The 25,086-nt window shown below is 41.3% G+C and overlaps 2 protein-coding genes across 3 annotated transcripts; both read right to left on the minus strand.

Moving 5' to 3' along the window:
- Positions 1–60: 60 nt before the first annotated feature.
- Positions 61–20,941, minus strand: BMS1 (BMS1, ribosome biogenesis factor). Of its 2 annotated transcripts, none has more exons than NM_001397012.1 (22): positions 20,332–20,830; positions 19,563–19,753; positions 18,423–18,502; positions 17,026–17,214; positions 16,469–16,611; positions 15,397–15,518; positions 14,522–14,718; positions 13,967–14,103; positions 12,599–13,419; positions 12,203–12,304; positions 11,095–11,252; positions 10,501–10,582; positions 9,338–9,411; positions 8,214–8,393; positions 6,673–6,861; positions 5,926–6,106; positions 5,328–5,386; positions 4,410–4,532; positions 2,954–3,101; positions 1,847–2,022; positions 1,271–1,432; positions 61–586 (listed from the first exon to the last, which is right to left on the minus strand). In NM_001397012.1, exons 1-22 carry the CDS (start codon positions 20,505–20,507, stop codon positions 350–352), a joined length of 3,927 nt encoding a protein of 1,308 aa, NP_001383941.1. In that variant the 5' UTR covers positions 20,508–20,830; the 3' UTR covers positions 61–349. The 2 variants fall into 2 exon arrangements, with proteins under 2 accessions (NP_001383941.1, NP_001383940.1); NM_001397011.1 differs by having other exon boundaries at positions 62–586; positions 9,338–9,414; positions 20,332–20,941.
- A 226-nt stretch (positions 20,942–21,167) lies between these two features.
- LOC121111195 (paired box protein 6 homolog) lies at positions 21,168–24,054 on the minus strand. Its single transcript, XM_046943335.1, has 2 exons — positions 23,725–24,054; positions 21,168–23,586 (listed from the first exon to the last, which is right to left on the minus strand). Exons 1-2 carry the CDS (start codon positions 24,052–24,054, stop codon positions 22,678–22,680), a joined length of 1,239 nt encoding a protein of 412 aa, XP_046799291.1. The 3' UTR covers positions 21,168–22,677.
- Positions 24,055–25,086: the final 1,032 nt, after the last annotated feature.

Genomic DNA, 25,086 nt, shown 5'->3' on the forward strand with positions numbered 1-25,086 from the left:
AGCTCATCCTTTCACTTAAATCCACTAGAGCTATGATAAAACACAAACAAAGAACATTCAGAAACTTGGAAATAAAATACTTTATTGGCTGGACAAATATGCAGTATGGGTAGAAAGACACTGAAATACAAAGTCCTCCAGAACATCATATAAAAATGACAATGCATAGTTCACCATCTTATTTATATACATTTCCAAACGTATTCTTGAGCTTGAAAAAGGTCACATTCGCACTTTCCCTCTCTTGGAAGCGCATTCAGTTTAGTCTAATGTTTTTTGTTGTTGTTGTTCCAAGAGAAAATTGCACAGCCATCCTATTTTCTCATTTGCCCCAAAATCTGATACAATTTTACACACTCTTTGCTCCCTCGCTAGATCCTTTCAAGCTTGACTTCTGTCTCTTTTTCTCCCTTTGTCCCAGTATTCGATAAATTTTCTTCTTAGCCTCCTTTTGTCTCTTCAGTTTCTGTTCCTCCTCCTTCTGCTTAACTTTAATGTATTCTTTCATCTGCTGCCGATGTTTTACTTTGGCTTTCTTTATCTTGTAATTATTTACTGTACTCAAAGCATTGAGGAGGGCCGATATCTAGAACAGAAAGCAAAAAAAACAATATACAAACGGCTGAGTTTTGTAGCAAGAAACAGTTTAACCTCAGCAGACAGCTGTATACTGAATCACAGATTCAGGGCAAATTCCTAACATTTTTTATACCTGTTCCTCAATTTCTAAAATGGTAAAATTATTTATCTTGTTGGGAAGTTAATCCAATAATTCATTTTTGTTAACTTTGATTTTGATCTGATACTGTTTAGAAATCTGTGCTTAATTGATTAATTGTCTAGAACGTTTATGCTGAAGGTGTAAGCATGCTGCAATTCTCTATTTTCTAAGTAGAGAACTCACTTCAAATCTCACCTATAATATATAGCAATGAAAGACAAATAAAAGACCGCAGCTGTCAACTTAAATTGCCCTACTGTGAGAGAACTACATCCATTTGAAATACTTTGAAGGTACCGTGACAAGGACAAAAGTTGTATCAGGTGACCTACTAGTTTAATAAATAGATGCTGTCTACTCAGAGCCATTTCCATACATGTGCCTTGTGCTAAACAGGAAAAAAAACAAATGGCAATGGCAATTTTTCACTAGAAGCATACATATCTTTAGCACTAGTAGTACTGTCAAGTGCTGAAACAACAGTTAGAAATGGGCTAAGCAACACATTTTCCAGTAGGGAATCCTTATTTCAGGGTAAGTGATAATTACCTTCTTTTCATGAGGCTCCATGATAACAGCTGGTCTCCACTGATCTTTTGGAGTCTTGCCCTTCTTCTCAAGATTCTTAGGCTTGTTCTTAAATGGCAGTGCTTTCTGCAGTGCTTTAGGAATGTGGAGCTTGTTGAAATGCCTTTTCTCCCTCACAATAGGCTAAAAGAATAGATACAGAACATGTATAAAAGTCATGACCTTAGAAAACTTTCATCTCATTTCCTGCCATTGGGAGGGGCAGGGACTGGGGAAGGTTCTCCACATTCTTGCACCTGTAAAATGAAAACTACGTGAAAACTTCACCCCCTACTTTACTATTCAGACTACTTTTATAAACTCTCATTGATAGACAACATTTGCTTTCCACTGATTCATTCCTCTCTCGTGCCAGGTAAGACTGTATATCTGTGGATAAAAACACCAAATTATTAATATTCAAATATGAAATGAACATGTGTTTACCCTGCTCTGTTTGTTTGCACAGCTCTAGGCCACAGGGCAAATCAGAGTGTGAGCACTGGTTTAAAAAGAAAAAAAAAAAAAGCATAAAAGAAGAACTCATATCAAATATACCTTATAGAGGGAATCTTTGTTCTGTTTCAGTTTGATGCCTTGATCGTGCCTCAGTTGGCCTGTTGTCCTCATTCCCTTCCAACTATCCTTCTCACCTGCTGGCTTCAGTAATGATGTTACAGGGTTATAAAATTTGGGGATAGACACAGGATACCAAGTCCTCACAAAGACAATATCTGAAAGAAAAGAAATATATCACTTGTCTCTCACAACACAGTTCAGACAATATTTGCATGGAGCGTGGTTGTGATGAATAGAAATGGACAACTAACACGTAGACCATGTACTAGTATTGCGTTTGATACATCTACCAAATGTGTTCAACTTCAGGCAAAGGCAACGTAACTTTTTGTACCACTCGGTTCTGTAAAATCTAAAGCAGCCACAAAGACTGCAGTCCTGAAGAACAGCTACATGAACACCATGCTATCCATTCTTCCTATTAAAGACTTGCACGGGGGTTCACATTTAAGTATTTGTGCCTATACTGTGACCAATAAAAGCCCATGTGACTATTGTCTGCATATTTTTATACAAGATTTAAACCACTTTTGTTCTGCACTATCCATAATTTCACAGATTTAGGAAAACATATGTCAAAAAGCAGATTCACACTAACTTGCATTCTCAGCATCATAGTGACACTCCGTAAGCAGAGTAGATCACTAACTCATATTCCCAGCATCACTTCCCCCAAATATTAGAGGAAAAGAACCTAACTAGAGTTACAATGCCACTCTCTGGACTTCTCAGAAGAAAATGTTCTCCTAGCACTTGTATCACTAAATGCAATTCATTTTCACATTCATGGAGAAAAGCACAGCACACTGAGTAAAACACTGCAGAACGCTCAGAGAAAGAAACCTCCAAGACAAGCCTTTTCATCCACATACTGTATGACTTCTAAGTATAACTGAAAGAAATTCAACATGAAGGTGCTTCTTTTTTTTTATTATTTCATTCTGCATCTCAGCAGATTTCACGCTCTTTGAAATCACATCTCAATTATCAGATTCCAGAGACTAAGATGCTGCTTTTCAATAAGTGAAGTAGGATGAAAATCGTGTGATAACAGCCCCTTATCAATCTTAGGAAAGTGCAACTCACCACTCATCAGCAACTTGTCTTCAAATGTTGCCCTAAAAGCACCTGCTGGAGCTCGGAGGGCTTTTTTAATCTGTCCTCGGATACCGCTCACAGTACGAATTGCTGCACCTTCAAATTTAGCCACCTCCAACTGAGAGTTAAACATGCCCTGAAAACGTGAATTACCCACCATTAGTCAAGATGCTAAGTTGATTTGTGTGATCTATATCAGCCACAAAAACATAAGCAATCCCCACAATCGTCTGATTAAGAAATACAAAGGACAGAATACTGTCTTTATACTGCAAGTGCAGACCAAATCAAAAACCTAACTAACTGACTTAAAGTTACTGGAAGTAATCATAGAATGGCCTGGGTTGAAAAGGACCACAACAATCATTGAGTTTAACCCCCCTGCTACGTGCAGGGTCGCCAGCCACCAGCCCAGGCTGCCCAGAGCCACATCCAGCCTGGCCTTGAATGCCTCCAGGGATGGGGCATCCACAGCCTCCTTGGGCAACCTGTTCAGTGCGTCAACACCCTTTGGGTGAAAAACGTCCTCCTAATATCCAACCTAAACCTCCCCCGTCTCAGTTTAAAACCATTCCCCCTTGTCCTATCACTATCCACCCTCGTAAACAGCCATTCTCCCTCCTGTTTATTTGCTCCCTTCAAGTACTGGAAGGCTACAATGAAGTCTCCCCGGAGCCTTCTCTTTTCCAAGCTAAACAAGCCCAGTTCCCTCAACTAATCTACTTCTTGAATCATATATCAGCTTACTTGCATTCAAAAATATACATTTCAAACTCTAAAACTATTTGAGATAACCTGTCCAGTTCTCTTCAGAAGTCATTTGCTGGAAAACTGCATACCTTAAGGGCAAGTAAGCTTCTCCATGCTTAAACCACAAGGATATCCAGAAACATAGCGCGTTTCACACAGATAATTCAGTGTTTGGCTGCTAGAATCAGTGCTAAGCTGCTTCCTGCCCCAAATGCAGAACAACCCAATCTCTTACTCAGAGTCCAACTAAGGACAGCTGGAGGATCTGTGAAAATTCACTTCTGCAACACTTTTTGTGTCAAACTGTTCTCTAACTGTAACGACAAAGTCCTAAAGCACTGCTAGCAATAATCTTTGATCCTAGAGCTGAAATTCAGTGAGGTCAAACTGTATGGATGACACTGGGGCTAAGTTCGCATTCTTCAGAGTTGTCCCTCACTATGAGATGCTAACTAATGGGTTTGAGGAAGAAAATAATTTTGAAAAGTGAAATTAAAATCACACTGAGTGTGAGCAAGGAGACTATTTAAGACTTCTTGTCTGTTAACAGTAATAATTTATATTCACTGGATAGTACCTTAAGGGACACAAAGCAGTGATCAGGGAAAACTGCCTCAGGAAGCTGCATGTAGTCCCAAGTTGCATTTCTTCCTAAGATTGCTGCAGTTTTACAGCACATACATAACATACCTACCTTAATAAAAGAAGTGTTCTTAAAAATTTTGAATGGAAAGCCAGTTAGCTTTAATTTCTTCACCACAGTTATGGATTTATCTAAATCAAGCACAACTCCTGTGGCAGCTATCCGGAAATCAGGCTGAAACAGAGCAAAAACACATTGATGAACCACGTTTACCAAAGAACAATACATCAGATATTTACCTAATAGCAAAGAAACCATTTCAATGATAGAACTACACAGTTTTTCAGAGCTTGAGTTCTGAACTTCTAACCTTTACAGGAGTACTGCAGCATGAAAGATACAAACTGACTTTGTACAGACAAGTTAAGGTACTACTGATGGAACATTCCTACCATTCACTAATGAGATTTTCAGAGCTGCCATTCTAATTAACTTGGAAGCAATTTAGATGTCCTTGTTATCTACCTTACTGTATTCTCTTTATGAAACAGAACATTACTCAAAGTCTCAAAGGAGAAGAGTTGCGGACTGCAGCAAGTCACTATTAAGTTGTGGACACATGATGAGAACAACCTAATACTTGTAATGGGATGAGACTGTGCAACAGGACAGGTTCTAACAACATCGAGATTCCCACATTGAGGACAAAGTTTTTCATCAGGAATATTAGAAACCTCATCATGTGAAAAGGTTTCAGCAATTACCTAAATACTGACAGGCCTAAAAAAAAATAAGTAGGTATAAACCTCTCCATAGAAAACCGTAATGTGGTGTTGGTCATTTTCAGTGTAGCAGGGGGAAAAGAGTTTTGATCTAGTTTCGTATCTCATCACAATACATCTACCTAACTTCACAGGTCCTATAGTATCACTAATTTAACAGGTAAAACCTTCCTCCTCAGATCTATACGTTGTACACAGAGAAGACCTTTGGAAAACAGTAATTAACATTTGGTTGTAACGAACTTACTGTTGTGCCACTGACAGACTGGACCGCCAAAAATCCTGTTCCCTGAGGAGTGATGGGCCCTACAGGATAATTAAAGAATTATGACAGGCCTCATTACATAACATGTAACAACTTCTACTTAAAGTTCAGGAAGCTGAGGAATTCTTGGCGTAGATTATCAATGACTGAAACCGAAGAAAGGTTAAATACAGCACTCAGCCCAGTACTCACATAAATAGGCCTACTAAAGTTATAGCAATTACTCACACATTGATTTATTACTCATGCACAGAAGCATTTGCACGGTCAGGCCCATATGCACGCAAGTGCTTGCCTTCTCTATAGACAAAGTCAGACAAAGTTTCTCCTTTATATGACAGAACCAAGCAGAACGTTCATCATATGATTAAGAGCCAAATAATTCACCCACCCTTCTCCTTCTATTAGCAACCGCCTATTTTACCATGCTATTTGTTATTTTACATTCCACGGGCAACACAACTTTTCAAGAATTGATCATCCTCAAAGCTTCCAGCTGTGCTTCCTGATAGATCCCATAAAGCTTGACTATTTTATAATGATTAAGTGATTCAGGATAACAACCCCAGAATTCCCTCACCCCAGAAAGTTGCTCCGCAATGCATATGCTGTGGTGTGTACTTGAGAAGCCTATGACGTCCATTGTGGTCTTCAATGTAGAACATCGGAATAGTCTGAAATCGCCTCCACCCTAATGAGAGGATTAAAGGATCACGTGTCTTAAGTATCTTCTTATACCATCGGTGCTTCTTCAGGCGCAACTAATTAGAAGAGAAGACGAACAATGCTCTAACAGGATAATCACATCAATTTTGAAATTCAAGCCTTAATTTTCAAGAATGATTGAAAGCAATTTCCACCTACACTACAATGCTCTTACTCAGAAAGCTTTATTCAGAATCACTGAACACTCTAACACAGGGTTGACAATAGCTAATCAGTATTTTACTGTTCAAAATCCCATCTGTACGCAAATAATAACAACACAAATCAAATATATATAAGCTAATAACTTTCCTCTAGCCACCTATCTGTTGAACATAAACCACAGCGTACAACTCACGCTTGCAATGTTCACAGTGCCAGTGTACAGTAGTGCTGAGACAACTCTGCAGAACAACATTATGAACAGTAAATAACAGTCACGTGTTTTTCTTCCAGTTATCCAACTAAGCTTTTCAAAAGCAATTCCACTGTTCAAGAGATAAAGATGGATACTTCTCTCTGGTTATCATATTCTTATTGAGGAGAAAATAAAGAGCAACTCCAGACACACTGAAGCATAGCCGTACTGAAATAAAGTGCACTCGTAGTTCTGGCTACATACCTGTACATATCCAACATTTCCTTCACTGTTGCCTAAACCACCCAGGATAATGGGATAATGAGGGTCAAAATTCAGGACAAATTCACACGGGACGTTCTCAATCTCTATTCGAACATACATCCCAGGCCGAAAGCCCTCATACTGCACTCTGGTCTCATCATCTTGGTCTTCAAATTCAGTTTTATTAAGCTATGCAACAAGGACAAAGTCAAGGAGAAAGTCATCATGTTTTACAAAATTCAAGTAGTAACAACTTGTTCGTGAGGTGCCAGTTCTATTTGAAACATGCTAAGATTTATATGAATCTTTTGAGAAAGATCTAACAGGTTTTGTGACTCTTGATTCAGAGTGAGATCTCTGCCACCATGAAATTCTTCCAATTTGAAATCCCAAGAGGGGCTGTTAGTCAGCTTGAAAGACAGTGCCCAAGAGAACTAAATGACTCACTTCTGATGTATCTTTCATAGGGCCGACTTTGGATTTTAAAGACACAGCTGTCAAAAGTACATTTCGGATTTAGGAACCCAATTACTTTTTCAAGTTAACATCCTGATCTTTAGGTGTCACTATGAGAAGATAGGGCTCCTATCTTACTCAGCAGCTTCAAAATATTTCTGTGTCCTCAAATACTCTGTATCCTCAAAAGGGTCTTTCAGAACTCTTCTGTGGCATATAAATGCAGATACGTAAATATTTAACAAGATATCCTTACGAATAAGATAAGCTTTACCCTTTACACTTCTACTCTATCTCCAGATGTTCAGCTACCTGTGATGCATGATGTCATGTTTAAGCAAACAGATTTCATTTTTCAAGGCATTGAGATTTGGAACAAATCATGTGGTCCAAGTGAAACAACTGTAAATCATCTCGTCATCTTTCACTGCAATGTACTTGTTTACATTTTAAGTGTTCTTGGTAAGTGTATCGGTATGCCATGACCACTTACGATAGGGGTTAATATAAGAGGGTAGCAATGAATTTAGTAATAATTTGGGACCAAGTTTTGTCATAAGAGCACACGGTGAAATTACTATTAGCATAAGGCCATGTTCTTCCAAGACAGCCAAAGAAGTAAGCCATTTTTAAGTCTAGAGGCCTGGAACAAAATAAGCATCCAGAATTTCACAAGCAGTTATGCTGAAGACTCCTGCTAAACATACAGAAGAATCATCATCAATTATTTGTTCTCAAAGTAACTTGACAGTGTGGGGAAGAGATCACAACACAGAGCTTAATCCTCTACTTTTAGCAATGCAAAAACCACCCCAAAAATAATACCAGGTAAATGTGATGCAAGATGCTAGTCTACCAGTGAATGATAAAATCACTGAAAACTTCTGAATAGGTCAAGATACATCATGTAAGCTTTACCTCTTCAGTGAGCTATCATATCATTAACTGATGTCAATTTAAATCAAGTTAAATCAAATTCAGTTGTTGGGTTTCTCACGTGTCTCCAGAAAAGACCTCTGGGCAAACACTGTTGGGTATTTCTGAAGTCACACGGTCAGAAAAAATGATAAACTAGCAGTTTGTACCTGGGCTTGTTTATGCATTTCTTCTTTAAGATCATCAAAGTACGTGGCATCCCCTTCATCATACTCTGCATCAAACATCTCTTTCAGTTTCCTCTTCTTGTCCAGGCGCTCCTTTTTCGCTTCCTCCTCCTCAGCTTCTGGTTTGGACTTCTTCCCATCATTCTCTTCTTCATTTTCAGACTGATCAATGATAATTTCACAAATATATGTAACAGTGTTCACTGATCATCAGCCATTCTGATTAACATTTTTAATATACATTACTACGGAATATTTTGTCATGATTCGAGTGATCAGACATTTATTCATTTTTATCTAAAATGGGAATATTTCTTAAGTCATTCATAGAAAGAGATGTTACTTCAGCAATAACCATAGCGTTCCATAATCCAATTGTATTCCTTTACATTAAATACACTTCTTGACTTCACATTTACTTCTAATGTCAGGGAACAGATCCTAAGCTTGGCCTACTGTTCTACCTCTAAAATAAGCACACAAAGTTAAAAAGGAAATAAAGTAATTAACTTTGAGTAATACTGCTTTGCAATGCAGCACTCTAGAGGCTAGAAAGGCCTAAGTTTGTTCATAAACTCTTTGAACACTTCCCAAATGGCACCGTTACTCCAATTCTACAACCATAGGTAAAAAGTCAAGTTTCTCAGTGTAAAAAAATGTTGATGACTGCAGCTCTGTTCTTAGAGATACCCAAGTCATGGCAGTGAAGTGCTTCTATCAACCTCTCTAACGTAGACATGATGAATGTAAGTTTCCATTGCTCACTGTGTTAAAACAGAGCTCTATCATCTTCCACATCACATGACATAGTATGAACAGTTATAGTCACACTTCGTTTTACAATATTTTCCATGTAACTCCAGATCCTGGCATCTACAGTTTAATAGTGAGGTGCATTGTCTTGCCTAATTAATTTTAAACCACATCTCAGTTTAAGACTAAAAATAGATGCTAATCTAGATACTTATAGGTTCCAAAATCATCTTATCTTCCTCAATCCTGTTGATTTCTTACCAAATCACAGAAATGAAATTTATCACACGGGATACCTATCACTTGATCAGAAACATGTATGTGCTACTCCAGAACAAAGATAGATGCCATACCTCATCTCCTTCAGTAGCAGGCCTTCCTTTGTGCACAACACCTGTTTCAAGATCTTCAAAATCTCCATACAACTCTTCTGCAACAAAACATCTGACAGTTACTACTCTGTTATTCACATTTTCAGTATTGTGTATTTCTTAGTACTTTATAGATTAGTTTCAGACCAAACTTATTTCCTTCCTATCATCAGTTTTAGTTGTCTACTCTATATTCTCAGTTGAAGTTCACTGGATCCCCCTTTTCCCTTTCATTATCTAAACTTCATGATTTTGAATATGTAAATAAAAGTTTCTTAAATCACTCCAAATGACCACACACATTGCCTCACTAAGTTAACTTAGAGAACTTAGAGAAGACCATTTCTGCTAAGACTAATGGCACAAGGCATCATCGGAGCAATTGAGAGTCTTCATTACAAAAAAAAAAAAAAAAAACACTGATTAAAAATTTAAATATAGCAGACATTTTTGAAGTTAAAAAAATGCTTAAATAAATCTATCAAACCTCAAAAGATCTCACTTTTCAGACAAATGCAAATGACCTGTTTGCCTTTCCATAAAAAAATAATTGCTGCTTACCTCTACCCACACTATTGAAAACAATAAAATACATATAGGCGTAAATAAAACATATATAGGAAGTAATTCTTTACTTTGACGGTGGTGAAACACTGGAACAGGTTGCCCAGTGAGGTTGTGGATGCCCCCTTCCTGGAAGCATTCCAGGCCAGGCTGGATGGGGCTGAGAGCAGCCTGGTCTAGAGGGAGGTGTCCCTTTGTTTAGCAGGGGGTTGAAACTACATGATCTTAAAGGTCTCTTCCAACTTCTGTGATTCAATGTGTAAGTAGATAAATTAATATACACAAAGCAGAGTTGACATGATCAAGTGTTAACTCAGGATTTCATTTCCTAATTTAAGTTACAAGCCCTATCTTTCAGAGAGTACATTAAAAATATATTCTACTTGTATATTTCTTATATACAGCAACATTTTAATGCGTTAACAACTGTCTAACACTGTGCAACACTGCAGTATTTTACAGTTTGAAAACAACCGTGCAAGTATTAGCTAGTGCAGGACATTCTAAATACCTAACTGTGGAGTAATTCCTAAAGCCTCTATGTCCATTGATATATTCTTCTTAAAAGGTCTTACACATACCGTCTTCTTCCAACAATTTTGCTGCATCTTTATCTTCTTCCCACTTTCCTGTAACAAAGCAATCTCTAATACTGCTCATAACCTGCAAAATAAAGCGTTGTTGACTAGTACAGTTAAAGTTTCTCATCAACACAAGCATTCTATTATTCACTCCCCACTCCTCAACCACCTTCCAAACTCAGAGATAATTTGATACTTGCACACACAGATTCAAATCAAGACACCATTACCAAAACTACAGAATTCCTCAGTCAAATGCAGGAATGAGAAGCCACCTGAAACCTTGCCAAAAGGTCTTCACACTAACAACGGCTCTATGTATTGATTCTCACTCATGCTTTTTACCTCTGTATAAACAGAAAGCTACAATCCACTAGAGAGGTGGGCATTTAGACTTATCCTAACTTTCCATTGAATCTCTTGACTAGTAAATATTCCTTGTGACCAAAATTAGCAGAAGATACAACAATGACTGTAACTTACATAGGTCTGTTTCAATGACACTTCTCCATAACAGCTTAGTAGTTCTTTTGGAAACACAGCCAGGACATAACAAGTATGGGATTCGTAAACGCAGTTATCTGATTAAATTACCTCTTCTAAGTCCCAATCTTGAGGCTTTTCCACCAGAAATTTAGAGCAGTCAAGACCATTAGCCTTCTGTTTGGATTCTTTGTCTGGACGGCTGACATGAAACAGACCTCCCAGTTCATCATCTGCATCCTCACCTTCTTTGTCTTCATCCTCAACAGCTAAATGAAACAAACTGTGATTATTTCCCCACAGTACACGAATTAATTTGTCCACAACCTCCCTCCTGCCTTATGTTTCACAATATCTGCAGTAGAAGCAGCCAGATACTATATGCTACCAGTTTCAGTTCTGCAGCTGTCCAATATTAAACATGCGATTTAATACAAAACTCTGTACAGTTCTTTGAACAACCTGCAGTCCAGTTCCTACTTGCATACCTGGAATTATCTCAAAGAATACTGCCCATTAAGCAAACAGCGCTCATTAAACACCATAAGTAGATACAACACTGGGCTAGTTCGTAAATCAAGAACACTGGACTTGAGAATCTACCAGTATATCTTTCCACTTCTGCACTGTGAAAGTTTCATAGAAGCCAAATAGTCATTGTACTCTAAGTAGGTTCTGCATGATGAGGTTTTTAGATGCAGATAAATACTGCAAATAACATAGGACAAATACAAAAAGAAAGCAATCTTCCTTCTAAGCCAGCATATTCTTTTCCTTGATGAACACTTTTAACATGATAATGCACAGACATGATAACACTGAGACACATCTAAAAGAATATTCCACTCTCAGTGTAAGAAAGAAATTATTGAAAACAGCCAAAAAAAAAGTAGTACTTGATGAAACACATAAACTACCAACATGGATTTTTGCAATCGCTACTATACAATTATATAAGTGACCAAAATTCAGATATTTGAGGGAAAATAGTTACACCATAGAACAGATAACTATCCAGTAGTCTCCCAGACAAGCTTGGGATGTTTTTCTTACTGGAAAACTAACAACTGCCTTTATTACAAAAGGAAGCAGGTATTGGCAATTAGGAAATTCAATTAACTCTCCTCAAGACTCTCACTAAAAGAGCTCAAAGTTTCAGACATACAAACTTGCTATTCGCTAAAAACATACCATATATTAAGACATAATCAGTGTGTACCTGTTCCATATACAAGCTTACGAAGATTTGGGGTTGCCTGCTGCTGTCTTAGAAAGGCCTGAGCCGCCTTCTGTGTGAGGTCCTCTTTCCATTTAAGTGCACCTGAAAGGGGAAAAAATTAGCACCCACCTTCAAAAAAGTGCAAAACTCAGGAACTACATAAGCTATTCAAGTAAGGACATGACCTGAATGAACACACATTTGACCAGTTTTTTGTACTGCATATACACACAGAAACAAATTGTGGCTAACAAGCTAGAGCTTGAGTTTGCCACCTGTCAATCATACAATGTTACAACTCAAATACATATAATATTTACTCGTTATAATATCCTTTAACAATTAACAATTCAATGAAAAACAGGCATCAAAAAAATTATAACATTTACAGTCTACCTGCAGTGTCAGCAGAAAAATCTGTTTTTTCTTCATACTCCTCCTCTTCTCTCAGCAGATCTTCAACATCATCATCTTCAGCTTCTATACTTTCAGGTTCAGCTGGCCTAGTCCTATCAGCTTTCTTTGGCTGTGGGTGCTGAAATCCCTTCCTATCTGATACTTCAGCTTCTAATTCATCATGTGATTTTTCTTCATCATCTCCCTCACTGAGGGATTCAACCTCAGACTCCGATGCCTCTTCTGCTGTGCAATTTCCCGAATCTGTTGTGAGCAATGACTTTTTTTTCAGACTGCGAACTAACAACTGAGATTTGGTTTCTTTATCTTCATTAACTACCTCATTTTGCTCAGATTCCACAAGTCCTTTGCTGCCAGCTTCAAATTCACTATCTGAGCTGTCATTTCCATATGTCCTTTCTTCATCGTCATCATCATCATCATCTTCCTCTGTCTCATCTTCTTCGGAGGCAGCTTTTCCTTCTTCAGAACTCATCTCAAGATCATCGTCACTATCAGCAAATGCTGGCAGTTCACTCACAGTTTCTTCTTTTGCCACCTCTGTTCTCAGACGCTTGGCACTCCCAGGAGCCATCTTTGCCTCTAAGAGCTCTTCATCACTTTCTTCCTCTGCATCATCTTCATCATCACCATCGCTTCCACCCTCCGACATGGCTTCTTCCTCTTGCTCATCTTCCTCATCACTAACTGCATCATCATCATCATCATCATCTTTCTTTTCTTCTTCATCAAATAAGGCTTTCCGACGTACTCTTCCAGTCTTCAAATCCATCTGCCTCTCTTCTTTGGGCATCACAATCCTGTTTTTCCAAATATCACGTTTGGGGGAAGACAGTGAATAGCAAAGAAATTTTAGCAAAACAATTTGGTTTCATGTTAATAATTTTAAGCATTTTTGTGGAAGGAACATCAAAAATAGAGAAAAATTACGGAAAACACTAAAAAGGTAACAGACTTAATGAAGTAAGAATAGCCTTTTAGTTCAAGCTCACTGCAAATTGTAGGTGCAAATAACTCCATGAAATTTCTTCATTTGCTGTGGTATGAAATAGGTTAAACAGTGCATTTCACTAAAGATTATGACTGCCATTCTCTAAAACTCCAAAAAGAAATGTACTACTTAAAGCTGTATCATCCAGGAAATTCTGGGTGGTAGAACTATACTGCTTCTAAAACATTCTTCATACCAATTATTCCTAGCTGAAATTATGTATTTGTCATGAGTAGTCTAACAAAAAGAACTAAGTAACAAGCCACTCTGTTAACTCATTGTACCTAATTGAGAAATTAGAACCTAAAATCAGACACTCGTTATCGTTCAAACATGGCTCAGAATTTGAAACTTACTCTTGTCCTACATCTTCTGAACCTAACGGTGTAGAGTCCATGAAGAGAGAAACCTTGCTTGACGCCATCTTAGTGTCTATGGCTGAGTGAGTGGAGATGAGGCTCTGAACTAACTCATGATTTGGTCTCACTTCCTCCTGAAAAGCCAAAGTTTTTTACATTTCAATTAAGATGAATAAACAAACATCCAATGAACAATTAATAAAACCATTAATCTGACAACAATGGAAATATGCATTTGTAAAAATCATCATCAACATCATCCTTCCCTACAACTGCCCCACTTTGCAAAACAAGAATGATAATACTCTAGCACCAGAAGCTTCTATAAATCTCAAGTCTTAAAAAACAAAACTTCTGAAACTAACTTTAAATACTTATTAACTGACCCTTCAAATGTTTTGCACAGAGTTTTACACAGAGAAGTCACTAGAGAAGAAAAAAGAAATTAATACACAGAGATTATTTTTCAGCTTATTATTGAATACTTATTTTGACTCTAAAGGTGAAAACTACGGATACAAGAATCGAAATCACTAAAACTTTATCTTTTACCTCTTCATTTTCATGAGCATGGCTTCCTCCAAGGTCAATATAAACAGCATCCTTATCATATACAATACCCCCAACTCCTGAGAGAGGGGCATAGATTAGTTTTTCTTTCTCACTCAAAGAACGCTTCTTCTGCTGCTCGGGTAGAGCACAGGGGTCTGGTAGGAAACTCACATCACTCACAGTGAAGTCACCTACACCTAGGGAGACAGGCAAGGGGACAAATAAGGTTTTCATCAAGTTTTAATACTAGGATGTGTGCAATTCATCAATAAGAGAGTAAAAAAAAAATGTTATAGCATTCAACAATTCATCATCTCTGTATCAGACATCTGTTTCTGCTGTTAAACCAACAAACTTAGAGGAGAACACCGATGTTCACCAAAACACAGCTCTGGGCTTGTCTGATTGCATTTAATGAGGGAACTATTAACTCACTTTTCTGAATAGGTCTGTGTATTTAATATTCAAGTCTTAGAAATCAAGCTTTTAAATCATGTGCTTAAAATACTGAATTTATCCAAGGAGTAAGAGAAATTTTACCCAAGTCAAATTAACTTGTCACTATTAAAGCTGGTATGTTTTACACTTCAAGCATCTCATAAAGCGAAATATCACTGAAGATCTTCAGATGCTGCCAATATTGTGTTTAACACCATAAGAAAACAGCAGAATTAAAAAGCTTAACTATTTACAAGCACATACTTTTACAGAAATATTTAATACAAAAAATAATTTCAAAAAGCTTAACATGGTTTAAAAAAGGTGAAAAATCTATTTTACAATTCACAGTTCAAAGATAAAAATCAAGCCACTATTAAAATACCAACAGCAAAACAGATCAGCACAAGCAGAGTTCTAGGAATACGATAACTTACCTGGCATATGAATCTGGCTTTTGTTTTTCAGATATGCTCCTCTTAAGTAGCCATAAAGTGATATCTTCCTGTCACATTTGGGATTGAGTCGTATATCTTCAGGGTTTGTCAAGTCCTCCATTCTACCAAACGTTAAAAAAGTAAAGGAAAAGAAGAAAAAAGTCAGACCATTCAACAGCCCTGATGAAAAAACTAATATACAGTAACACAACTACAGCAGCACTGAGTCATGCTCTGCAGACTCTAACAATCAAAACAGTCAATAATAAGAAACCGCTGTATATTAAAACTTGTTGTTGAACACAGATGTCAGTTAATCTTCTGGAGATACATACATTTCATGAAACACGTACCTCTTTCTTAACACCTGAACTATTTATATGCTATCCACGCTAATCAGAGAATCATAGAATGCTAAGGTTGGAAAAGACCCACAGGATCACCCAGTCCAACCATTCGCCCTTCACCAATGGTTCTCGCTAAACCATGACCCTCAACACAACATCCCAACGCTCTTTGAACACCACCAGGCTCGGTGACTCCACCACCTCTCTGGGCAGCCCATTCCAGTGCCTGACCACCCTTTCAAAGAAGTAGTATTTCCTAATGTCCAGCCCGAATCTTCCCTGGCGCAGCTTGAAGCCACTAAACACTCCTCCAATCAATTTTGTCACCGGGGGAAAACAGGTAAACACCATAAGACAGCTGAAAGATGCATTCCCTTCAGACATGCAATACCTTCTTTTCTTTAATAACGTTAGTAAGCGACACAAGAACTACAATAGGGAAGTGGAGAGGGAAGGACTGGCTGTTTTCAGGACTATCAGGTGGAAATCCCTTCCACAGCCACTTTCTGTAGTGCACAAAGAAAGGGACGCAGACACCCAGCCATGGAAGTGGCGTATGTTCTAGAACAGTTATAGTAACCTAAAACAGTGCTCCTGAAAGACAACCGTTTTTTTTCCTCTTTTTAAGCTAAGTTTTGTGTTCACAGATGCTCAGCTATTTCTAGCTGTTTTAACAGCAAAGATGTTTTTTATGTTGATACTGAGGAACAGAGAAAGGCACATACCTGTCTGCAAGGACATACGGGTGAGACGTTTGCCAAGTAAGAGGTCGGAATTTCATAACAGAGATGAAACGCCCCAAGTTATGAATTTCCTGCTTTTGATATTCTCCATGAACCATCCCAGACAGATAAAACAGCTTAGCACCCTAAATATATTAAAAAGACATCAAAATATTAAACATGACTGCAATACTTGCAAAACTGGAAAACCCTAACACAATTCTATCTTGTAAATCATAATTGGAAACTGACAGTTGCAATTGATTCCTGAAGTTCGAACTCACTGGCACACTTTAACATGGAAAAACTCCCCTAAATCTTAGTGAAAAACCATTCACAGCCAGAAAATCTCTGGTAAAGATTTAGTTTGTCTCCATAACCCATGTAACAGACCTTTTTACTTGCATCACATGTTTAGTAGCTAGGCATGCTCAGAGATAAAAGCATTTTCTGCATTATCTGATATAATACCAAAATTGTCCACATTTAATTATTGCCACAGACTTAAATTAGCTACTACAATGCAAAAACATACAGAAAATGGATGTGGGATGCCATACCGGATATACTTCAGTCCAGAATCTGTGCTTTAACCTCTTTTTCGTCTTCTTTAATTGTTTGTTGTTCTTGAATGTATCCAGGTGGGTAAGAATTCCCATAATTTTGGGAAAGCCATGTACCTGACAAATGTTCAGGAATTCAAACGTTTCCATCTCAAATCCAAAGCTGGCATCAATGAGCATCAGTACCTGAGAACACAACATGCACAGGCATTTCATGGTAACACCACTATCATGTCCATAAGAGCTAAATTCAAAGACTATGCCTTTCAAGTCATAAGCTTCTCAGAAACCAAAAACTTCTGTTACTATTTTCAAATAGCCTGACAAAGGAAAATGGCACTCAACAATGGCATGAAAGTTGAAATAAAGCTCATCACTGAGGACCCAGAAGAAGAACTTAAAATGCATGGCAACTGATGACCAAGATCTGTAAGTAATGATGTAAACTCAGCCTCCTGCCAGTAAAACCAAACAGATTCTCAGCATCACTCAGTGCATTTGCAATCTTGAACATCGCATCTACATAGCAGCAGATTTTAGTGTTTTTAATACATCTTACTTCCTCGAGAAGTAAGAAGTAGAACAGGATCCTGGACTACTGCATGCATTTTAGTTTAGGGGGCTGTGGGCAGCGTGGTCTGGTGGTCAGCAACCCTACACATAGCAGGACGGTTGAAACCAGATGGTCATTGTGGTCCTTTTCAATCCAGGCCATCCTATGACTCTGTGAGTAACGTTCAGCTAAGGATCCCAAGCCCAAATCAACCATGAACATTCTATTCTAAATGCACACACAAAGTAGAATTGCTAACAGGTTTCACAGATTGTGTATTAGATCTTCAAGACAAACAAGACTTAATAAACAAAAAGTTTAAATTTAAAACAAAGACCACATTTCACTTATATCAATCCTATTACTACACAGTAACCTTCAAAGACAGAGAGAGCAAAGTATATCAAGCAAAACCAACTCAAATTTCCACTTTATGCACCAACTGAAAACTTATTGAGCTGAATACCATTTTCAGATTTCACGTGGTTTGACAAACCCCAAAATAAAAAGTCATTTCATTATTTTACCTTGTTATAAAGTCTTATGCTAACTTCATTCACCAATTCTATTCACAATAAAGCTGTGTCATTTCCCTTCATCCTCCCAGACCACCACACACCCAAATCCCACCCCCCGCTTAAGGAAACTCCTGGAGATTGTTACAGAATATTAGGTTCATTGTAGAGCTCTGACCTGTTACTTTGGAAACCCAAGACAGCGTTGCCTCAAACAGCAATGCGCAGAGAAAATAGACTACTTCTGCAGTCTACTTCTAGCACTTCCAGGAAGAAGTATTTCCAACATAAATCACAGTAGTAATCATATGCTATTTGTAACTTACCAGATCAGCAACTTTAGCCAGGTCAATCATTGTATTAACATCGCATCCACATTCGATAATAGTTAGTCTGCGTTTCTTACCTGAAAACAAAAAGAGCAGAAACTCAAAGAGGAAGCAAAGGAATTACTCCACTCATTTCTTTTCGGGTTATACTCCTGCAGTCTAGCAAGTGGACTGCCAGCTATGTGCAATTGTAAAAGTACTTGTTCTCAAATGCTTGCAATTCTGTGAAATGTTAACCTCTTGATATAAAATTATCAGGCTGAGCACACGGTTTCCAAGAAGTTGTTCTGTCTTTTCCAAAAGCAATGTAAAAAAAGACACATTGTATTTTGAAGGAAACCTCTGCTTTACTTTTATCTTTTGTATCCCAGATTAATTCCCAAGGACTTTATTTTACTACCTACTTTTTTTCCTCTTCTGACAATACACTCTGCTGCAGCTTCTCAAAAAAATACAGTAATAGTTAAAAAAACACTTAGTAGATATTAAGAGATTTCTTAACATGCACCTACATTAGACCAAAGTACCCAGTGTTTAGTTTGACTAACCTGAGCTCGATGACTGAACTTCACATAACAAGGACATTGCCTATGCAATGCCTAAAAGTTACCAGGTTTTTGTTTTTTCTCCTTCATGCTATCAACTGCAAAGTTCAATTCCTGAGTTCCAGTAGATACAACAGAAAATTCTATTTAGCACATTTTTCCCATCCCATTTTTTGTGAATTATTCCTGACTGAAAGCAGATTTATTAGTTTAAACCCCTCAAGAGTCTACCAACACCAGACAGTTGTCTGGGTCCAAGCAAGATTTCCCTTACAGTTTTCTTCTTGAAACGCTGTGGGTTGGTCCCCTCCTAGGACCTCAATGATCCAAATGGCAATATGCAAGAAAAGTAAAAAGGCAATGGCCAAATGGAAGTTGGGACTGTAAACATAACAAAGGAACAAGTCTAGAAGAACAAAAACCCAAATCTAACAATTCTTTTACAGTTAATAAAGTGTGCCTGATAACACAGCCAAATGACTTCTCCAACGTGACCAAGAATCAGGAGAACATGAACACATCCTAGTTCTAAAAGCAAGACAACAGCAGAGTGTAAAATAGACATTACCATTTCTCATATATTTGTTCTCACCTGAAACGATAGTAACAGGGCCACGGATTTCAACCAGTTTTTGTCTTGTGAAGTTCTTAATGAGACATTTTATTAAGGTGCTCTTCCCAACCTTGGGAGGTCCAACTACAACCACCACCACTGGAGGTGGCTCCAAAGGAGTACGGTCAACCACAGGGATGTGATGTTTTTTAGTCTTCAAATCCTGAGTTCTGAGAAGAAATTTTAAATGAGTACGAGAAGTCATTAAAAAGCAATCACTTTTCTTCTAGAAAATCTTCAGTGTCTGCAATCATTCAGACACGAAGGCTCACCAAGTGCCCGCTTGCTAACGTGAACAAGGAACTCTGACCAAGCCTAAGGAGCTCTATGGACATGTTTCTTCCTGGTAGGCCTAGCATACCTGCACCACGTAACACAGACACACGATGCACCATCCTACCGACACACACACAAATTACAACACAGCCCTGCAAACGATGAAAGCTCTGTGAGCCTATCTGTAAAAATTACACTCTGTACACTCATATGCAAAAACAATAAGGAAACACCAGCCAACATCTACTCTCATGGAATCACAGAAGGACTTGAAAGCCCACCAGTTCCAGCTCCCTACTGTGGGAGGGACCACAGCAAAGTGGCTGCCACCCAGCAAAGCAGGAGAGTGGGGCCCCATCCAGCCTGGCCTCGACTGCTCCCAGGGATGGGGCACCCACAGCCCCAGACAGCTGTGCCAGGCCTTCACCTATTCGCCCAACGGACCGCGTGCTCTGTAATTGCTGCTGCTCACCTATGGAACGTTCTGGCCATCCGCACGGCGGACTGCACTGTGAAGGCTTTGGGGTTTCTCTTCCGAGCATCCTCCTCCTCTCCAATCCCCAGATCATTAAGATGCCGTTTCCTTTTTTTCTCTGCTTTCGGTCCGCTGTGCTTGGCACGGTGCTTCTTCTTCTCCTTTTCCTCCATCTTACTCCTTCAACAGCCGTCTACAATCTGCGTGGCATGAAAGGCTTCCGTGTGACCGTGCGCAACAGCCGGAGAATAAAAGGCAGTGACGCCGGGCGGCACTCGTGTAGCACCGCGTCCCAGCGAGACGGCGGCGCCGGGCCAGGGGAAGGCAGCAGCGGGCAGCAACAGGCCTGGCCGCCCCAGCGCCGGGGCAGGCGGCCTCCAGCCGTCCCGCAGGGAGCTGCCGAGCCCCGTGCTGCGAAGCGGGGCGTGAGGAATGCTGAACCTCGCGGGAGGCCCCACTGGCTGCTCGGGCCCAGCAGCCGCAGCACCCACCCGCGCGCCGCGTGGGTCCGCAACGCTTTGCGGCCGCCCGCGGAAACAAGCGGCCGCACACGGCGTTCCGGCGCTCCGGAGTTCCGGGGGACGCGCTGCGGCGGAGCGCTATGGCCGGCACACCGCGAGCGGGTGAGGGGCTGCCGCCTCTCGGCCGGTACGGTGCAATGCCTTATTTCTTCACGGGTTCCTTTTTCCTCACCTCACGTACATATTGAGGCGAGACCGCCCGTGCTCACAGTGCACTGGAACAGGTTGCCCAAGGAGGCTGTGGATGCCCCATCCCTGGAGGCATTCAAGGCCAGGCTGCATGTGGCTCTGGGCAGCCTGGTCTGGTGGTTGGCGACCCTGCACATAGCAGGGGGTTGGAACTACGTGATCATTGTGGTCCTTCTCAACCCAGGCCATTCTATGGTTGTCTGCAGCTTTGGTACCTCCCCAGCACATGGGAGTCCCAGTTCTTTAGGCCAGGGTAGAAAAGTTTAATGACTTCTTCACAGCCACAACTAAAACTTACTGACAAAAGCCAGGCCTGATAGGCTTTTTCCCTTTCTTTGTGTACACAACTTGCTAGGGAGCTCCTTCACAGAGATACCATTTTCATTAATAAAACAATGGCCCGTGTTTAAGTCTCGTTTTATTACATTTATTTCATTCCATATAAAAGCAGTTAACAGTGTTGTCTTAGAATCTAGCTATATGTCAAATATTCCAGAGCCATATTTTAAGCATTAAAAAAAACAAACAAAAAAAAAAACCCCAAGGATTTGCACGTATAGATTTCAATATCCAATGCCTGATGTTGCTTTAACACCCAGCCGTGGAAGCCTCCCAGAGCTACACAGCCCTCCAGGAGTTCCATTTAGATGTTGTTAAGATGACAGCGGTCTTATAGATGGCTGAGGAGTTCAAGAAGGCTAAAAGCAGGGCCTGCGTGTCAAGTGCAAAGAAGGAACACAATTACACTTCACCCCGAGTGCAGTTCTGCAAGTTCCATATCACCCTGGTCAAAAGCCTTCCTTTGGTACTCTGAAGATTGCTAGTTTGGAGTTGGTCTGTGTTTGTTTGATTTTAATTAAATTACATCCACATGATTCCTTGCAAATATTAGCAAACAATTTGAAAAAAAAAAAAAATTACACAACGGGAAATCACCAAAAGAAAGCCTTCCAAAAGGCTATACCTCTGGTCATTTTTTTACATGAAAATACTATACATTAAATAGCTAAGGAGATAGCAGGAGGAGTGTCCTTTATCAGGAGCACACCTAAAACACAAATACACCCAGTGAGCCAGCCTGCCGCCACCAAGGCTGCATTTCCCACGCTCAGACCATCTTGCCTTCATGCTTTCTCCACTAGAGGCTCTAAATACAACGTCTGTTTTCTACACTTCTTAAGTTAAAGAAAGTGAATTCACACCCAGATACAAACGAAATCTTGTGCGGTAAGACTACAAAACCAACTGAGCAGCCCCAGGCTTCCAGGTAGAATCCAACGCGGTCTGAGCAGCAGAAGACAAAGTCTTTGGTATTGAGGTACGTGAGGTACTGAGGTATGTCTGTACACGCAGGTTGATGTGAAGCTACCGAAAGCCAAATGCTCACAGGAATGCTGGTTGGTGACAATGCCAGCAGGACAGGAGAGGGACGGGCAACACACCTTCCCCAGGTTGCTCTCCTGTGCACCTTGCTGGCTTTCCTCATCTTCATTTCCCTTCCAGACAGCACCTGAAGCTCACAGCCAGCGCTCCATCCTTCCACCTGCAAAACCTCTAACCGCTTTGGGACAACACTGCCAATCGAACAAAGTAAAAGATGATTTTCCCATCAAGCAGCCTCACCGCCATCGTTTCATGTGTGACCCAAATGACAGGCGGAATTCTGGCCACCCAAAGCAAAAAGGTAACTTTGAGGCCCACCCTGCTGCCCATTTTGCTCCAACAGTGAGTCTAAACCATTTCCCCAGATTTCATTTCTCATACCCAGCCAATGAGGGTCGCAGTCACTCACTGTCCCCAGCAGCTGCTGCCCGTACAATGGGTCTGGAGCAGCACACGTCCCCTGGTACCTCCCTTCGTGTTTTGCAGGTACCGAAGGAGGACTTGCCTCGCTAGCTGCAAAATGAGGAGGGCTGTGCCTCATCTGCTTCAGCTCAAGCATAGACTCTCCCTCCCCACAGCTCGGAATGGAACCGTTACTGAAGGGAGAGGTGTTAGGCTTGATATATGAGTAGGTCTCATCGACCAGACCTTGGTCAGCATTTAAGTAGCTAAAGACAGGCTTGCTATACGTGTTCTCTTTAGCTGCTAGATACAGGTAATCTTCTGTACATGGCTGGAAGACATCTGCGTAGTAGTTTTCAGGAAGGGATGTCTTCAGATACGGGTAGTCCTGCGCTTGCTGCGCAGGGAGCGCGTACTGAGGGGCAGTGCCTACGGTTCCCGCACCGAACTGCTCCCCTTTTCCCATATAGTCCAGGCCGAAGTGAGACGGGGTCTGACCGGGGACTCCAAAGCTCCTCCAGTGAGCATCGAGCCTCGCGTACTGCGGCCCGGAGCAGGGCAGCGGCTGGCCGGAGCAGCTCTGGTTGCCCCCCGACAGCCCCGGCTGCAGGGCCTGCTCGGCGCCGAGGCCCCGGGGCTGGCCGCCCCCGCCGCAGAGCCCCCGCTCCTCCTTGGCGGCCGCCGGCTGCGAGGGCCGCACCGCGCCTTCGTTCTTCTTGCGGTTCAGCTGCCGGGCCCTCCTGTTCTGAAACCAGACCTGAGAGAGGAAGCAGAGTTCAACACGACGTCCCGCTGCCGGTCGAGGCGCTTTGACTCGGTCCTGTCAAAACGCGCCGACGGCGGCGGGCGGCTCGCGAAGGGCTCCCGTGGGGCTGCCGCCCGCCGGCGCTGTTACCTGGATCCTGGACTCGGGGATGTCGGTGAGGCCGGAGAGCTGCTCGCGCAGGGCGATGCCGGGGTACGGCTGCTTCTCGAAGGTGCGCACCAGCAGCTCCAGCTGCGCCTTGCTGAAGGACGTGCGCTTCCTCCGGCCGCCCTCCCGCGGGGCGGCGCGGCGCGGCGGGGCATCGCCTGCCGGGATGCTGAGGGGCTCCATGAGGGCTGCGAGGGCCGCGGCCGCTCCTCGCCTTATGAGCCCTCCGCCCGGATCTCGGCGACCCCCACCCGCCCGGGCCTGCCCCGCCGATAGGGCCGGGTGACTCACAGCTGTCTCCCACACCTCCATTGTCATCCCATCACCAAAATACACACGGGGAGGTCTCGCCCCGCCGGAGGAGCCACGGCGTCTCACGGCGAAGCGCCATCCGCCGCCGCCAACCCACCCACATTTTTTTTTTTTTAATTCAAATGGAGGGTCAATAATTTAATGAGGGCGGCCCTTTACTCCACATGGGCCTTCTAAAAGCCTGCCTCCGCTCCCGGGCAGGCCGGCACCGACGCTGGTAACAGCAGGGTTCCCCTGGGCGCTGGGATCCCTCCAGGCTAAGGAATACAGGTGTCCCATGTCACCTAGATGTCCGTGTCACCCCTTCTCCAGAAGGGAAACCACCCTGCACGTCACCGACCGCCTTACAGGTCCTATTCCCAGTAGTGGGAGATCTCTCCCTGGATTTACTGGGATGAGCAGAACGCTGGTGCCTCGTCCAGATGCTGCATCAAAACCCACCACAAAACAATGAAGCCTCCCCCAGCTCCCCTCCCAGAAGTCTTCTTCCCTTGCTCATCATAACCTATCCTTCAAGTGCTTCTTTTTCTCCTCCAGACAGCTCTGCTCACTGAGCCGTGTATAGAACAAGAAAGCTCTGTGTTTCAGTCCAAGGTGAGACTGTGACCGATTAATTCAAAAGTATTAATTCAAAAGGCAGGCCAGGAATATTCTTTTATGGAGCCAAGAGTGACATAACGACTTACAGGGAGCAATGGCTGCAATGCCAAAAGGGATTCGATGTTAAAACAGGATTAGAATAGCAACAAATCAATTAGTTAATGTAATAAATTGTCAAATCAGGCCATTAGAAGCTATCACTGAAGGTGTTCAAGAACAAGAGCATCATTACTTCACGTATTTTTTGTCTCAGCACATCTCCAGTCATTTTCAGCCTTGGAACCTGTTCCAGCTTGCTGTGAAACTTAAGGGTCCAAGAACAAAGTCTGCATGCTATTACATATCTGCATTCTACAGGGACCGCCGTGTCTGTGATCCAAGCAGGCACTCCTGGGTTGAGCAGGACAAGGGTTTTAATGTTCCATACTCCAC

The sequence above is a fragment of the Gallus gallus genome, chromosome 6 (assembly GCF_016699485.2).
Source record: "Gallus gallus isolate bGalGal1 chromosome 6, bGalGal1.mat.broiler.GRCg7b, whole genome shotgun sequence".
In the NCBI taxonomy this organism is placed as follows: domain Eukaryota; kingdom Metazoa; phylum Chordata; class Aves; order Galliformes; family Phasianidae; genus Gallus; species Gallus gallus.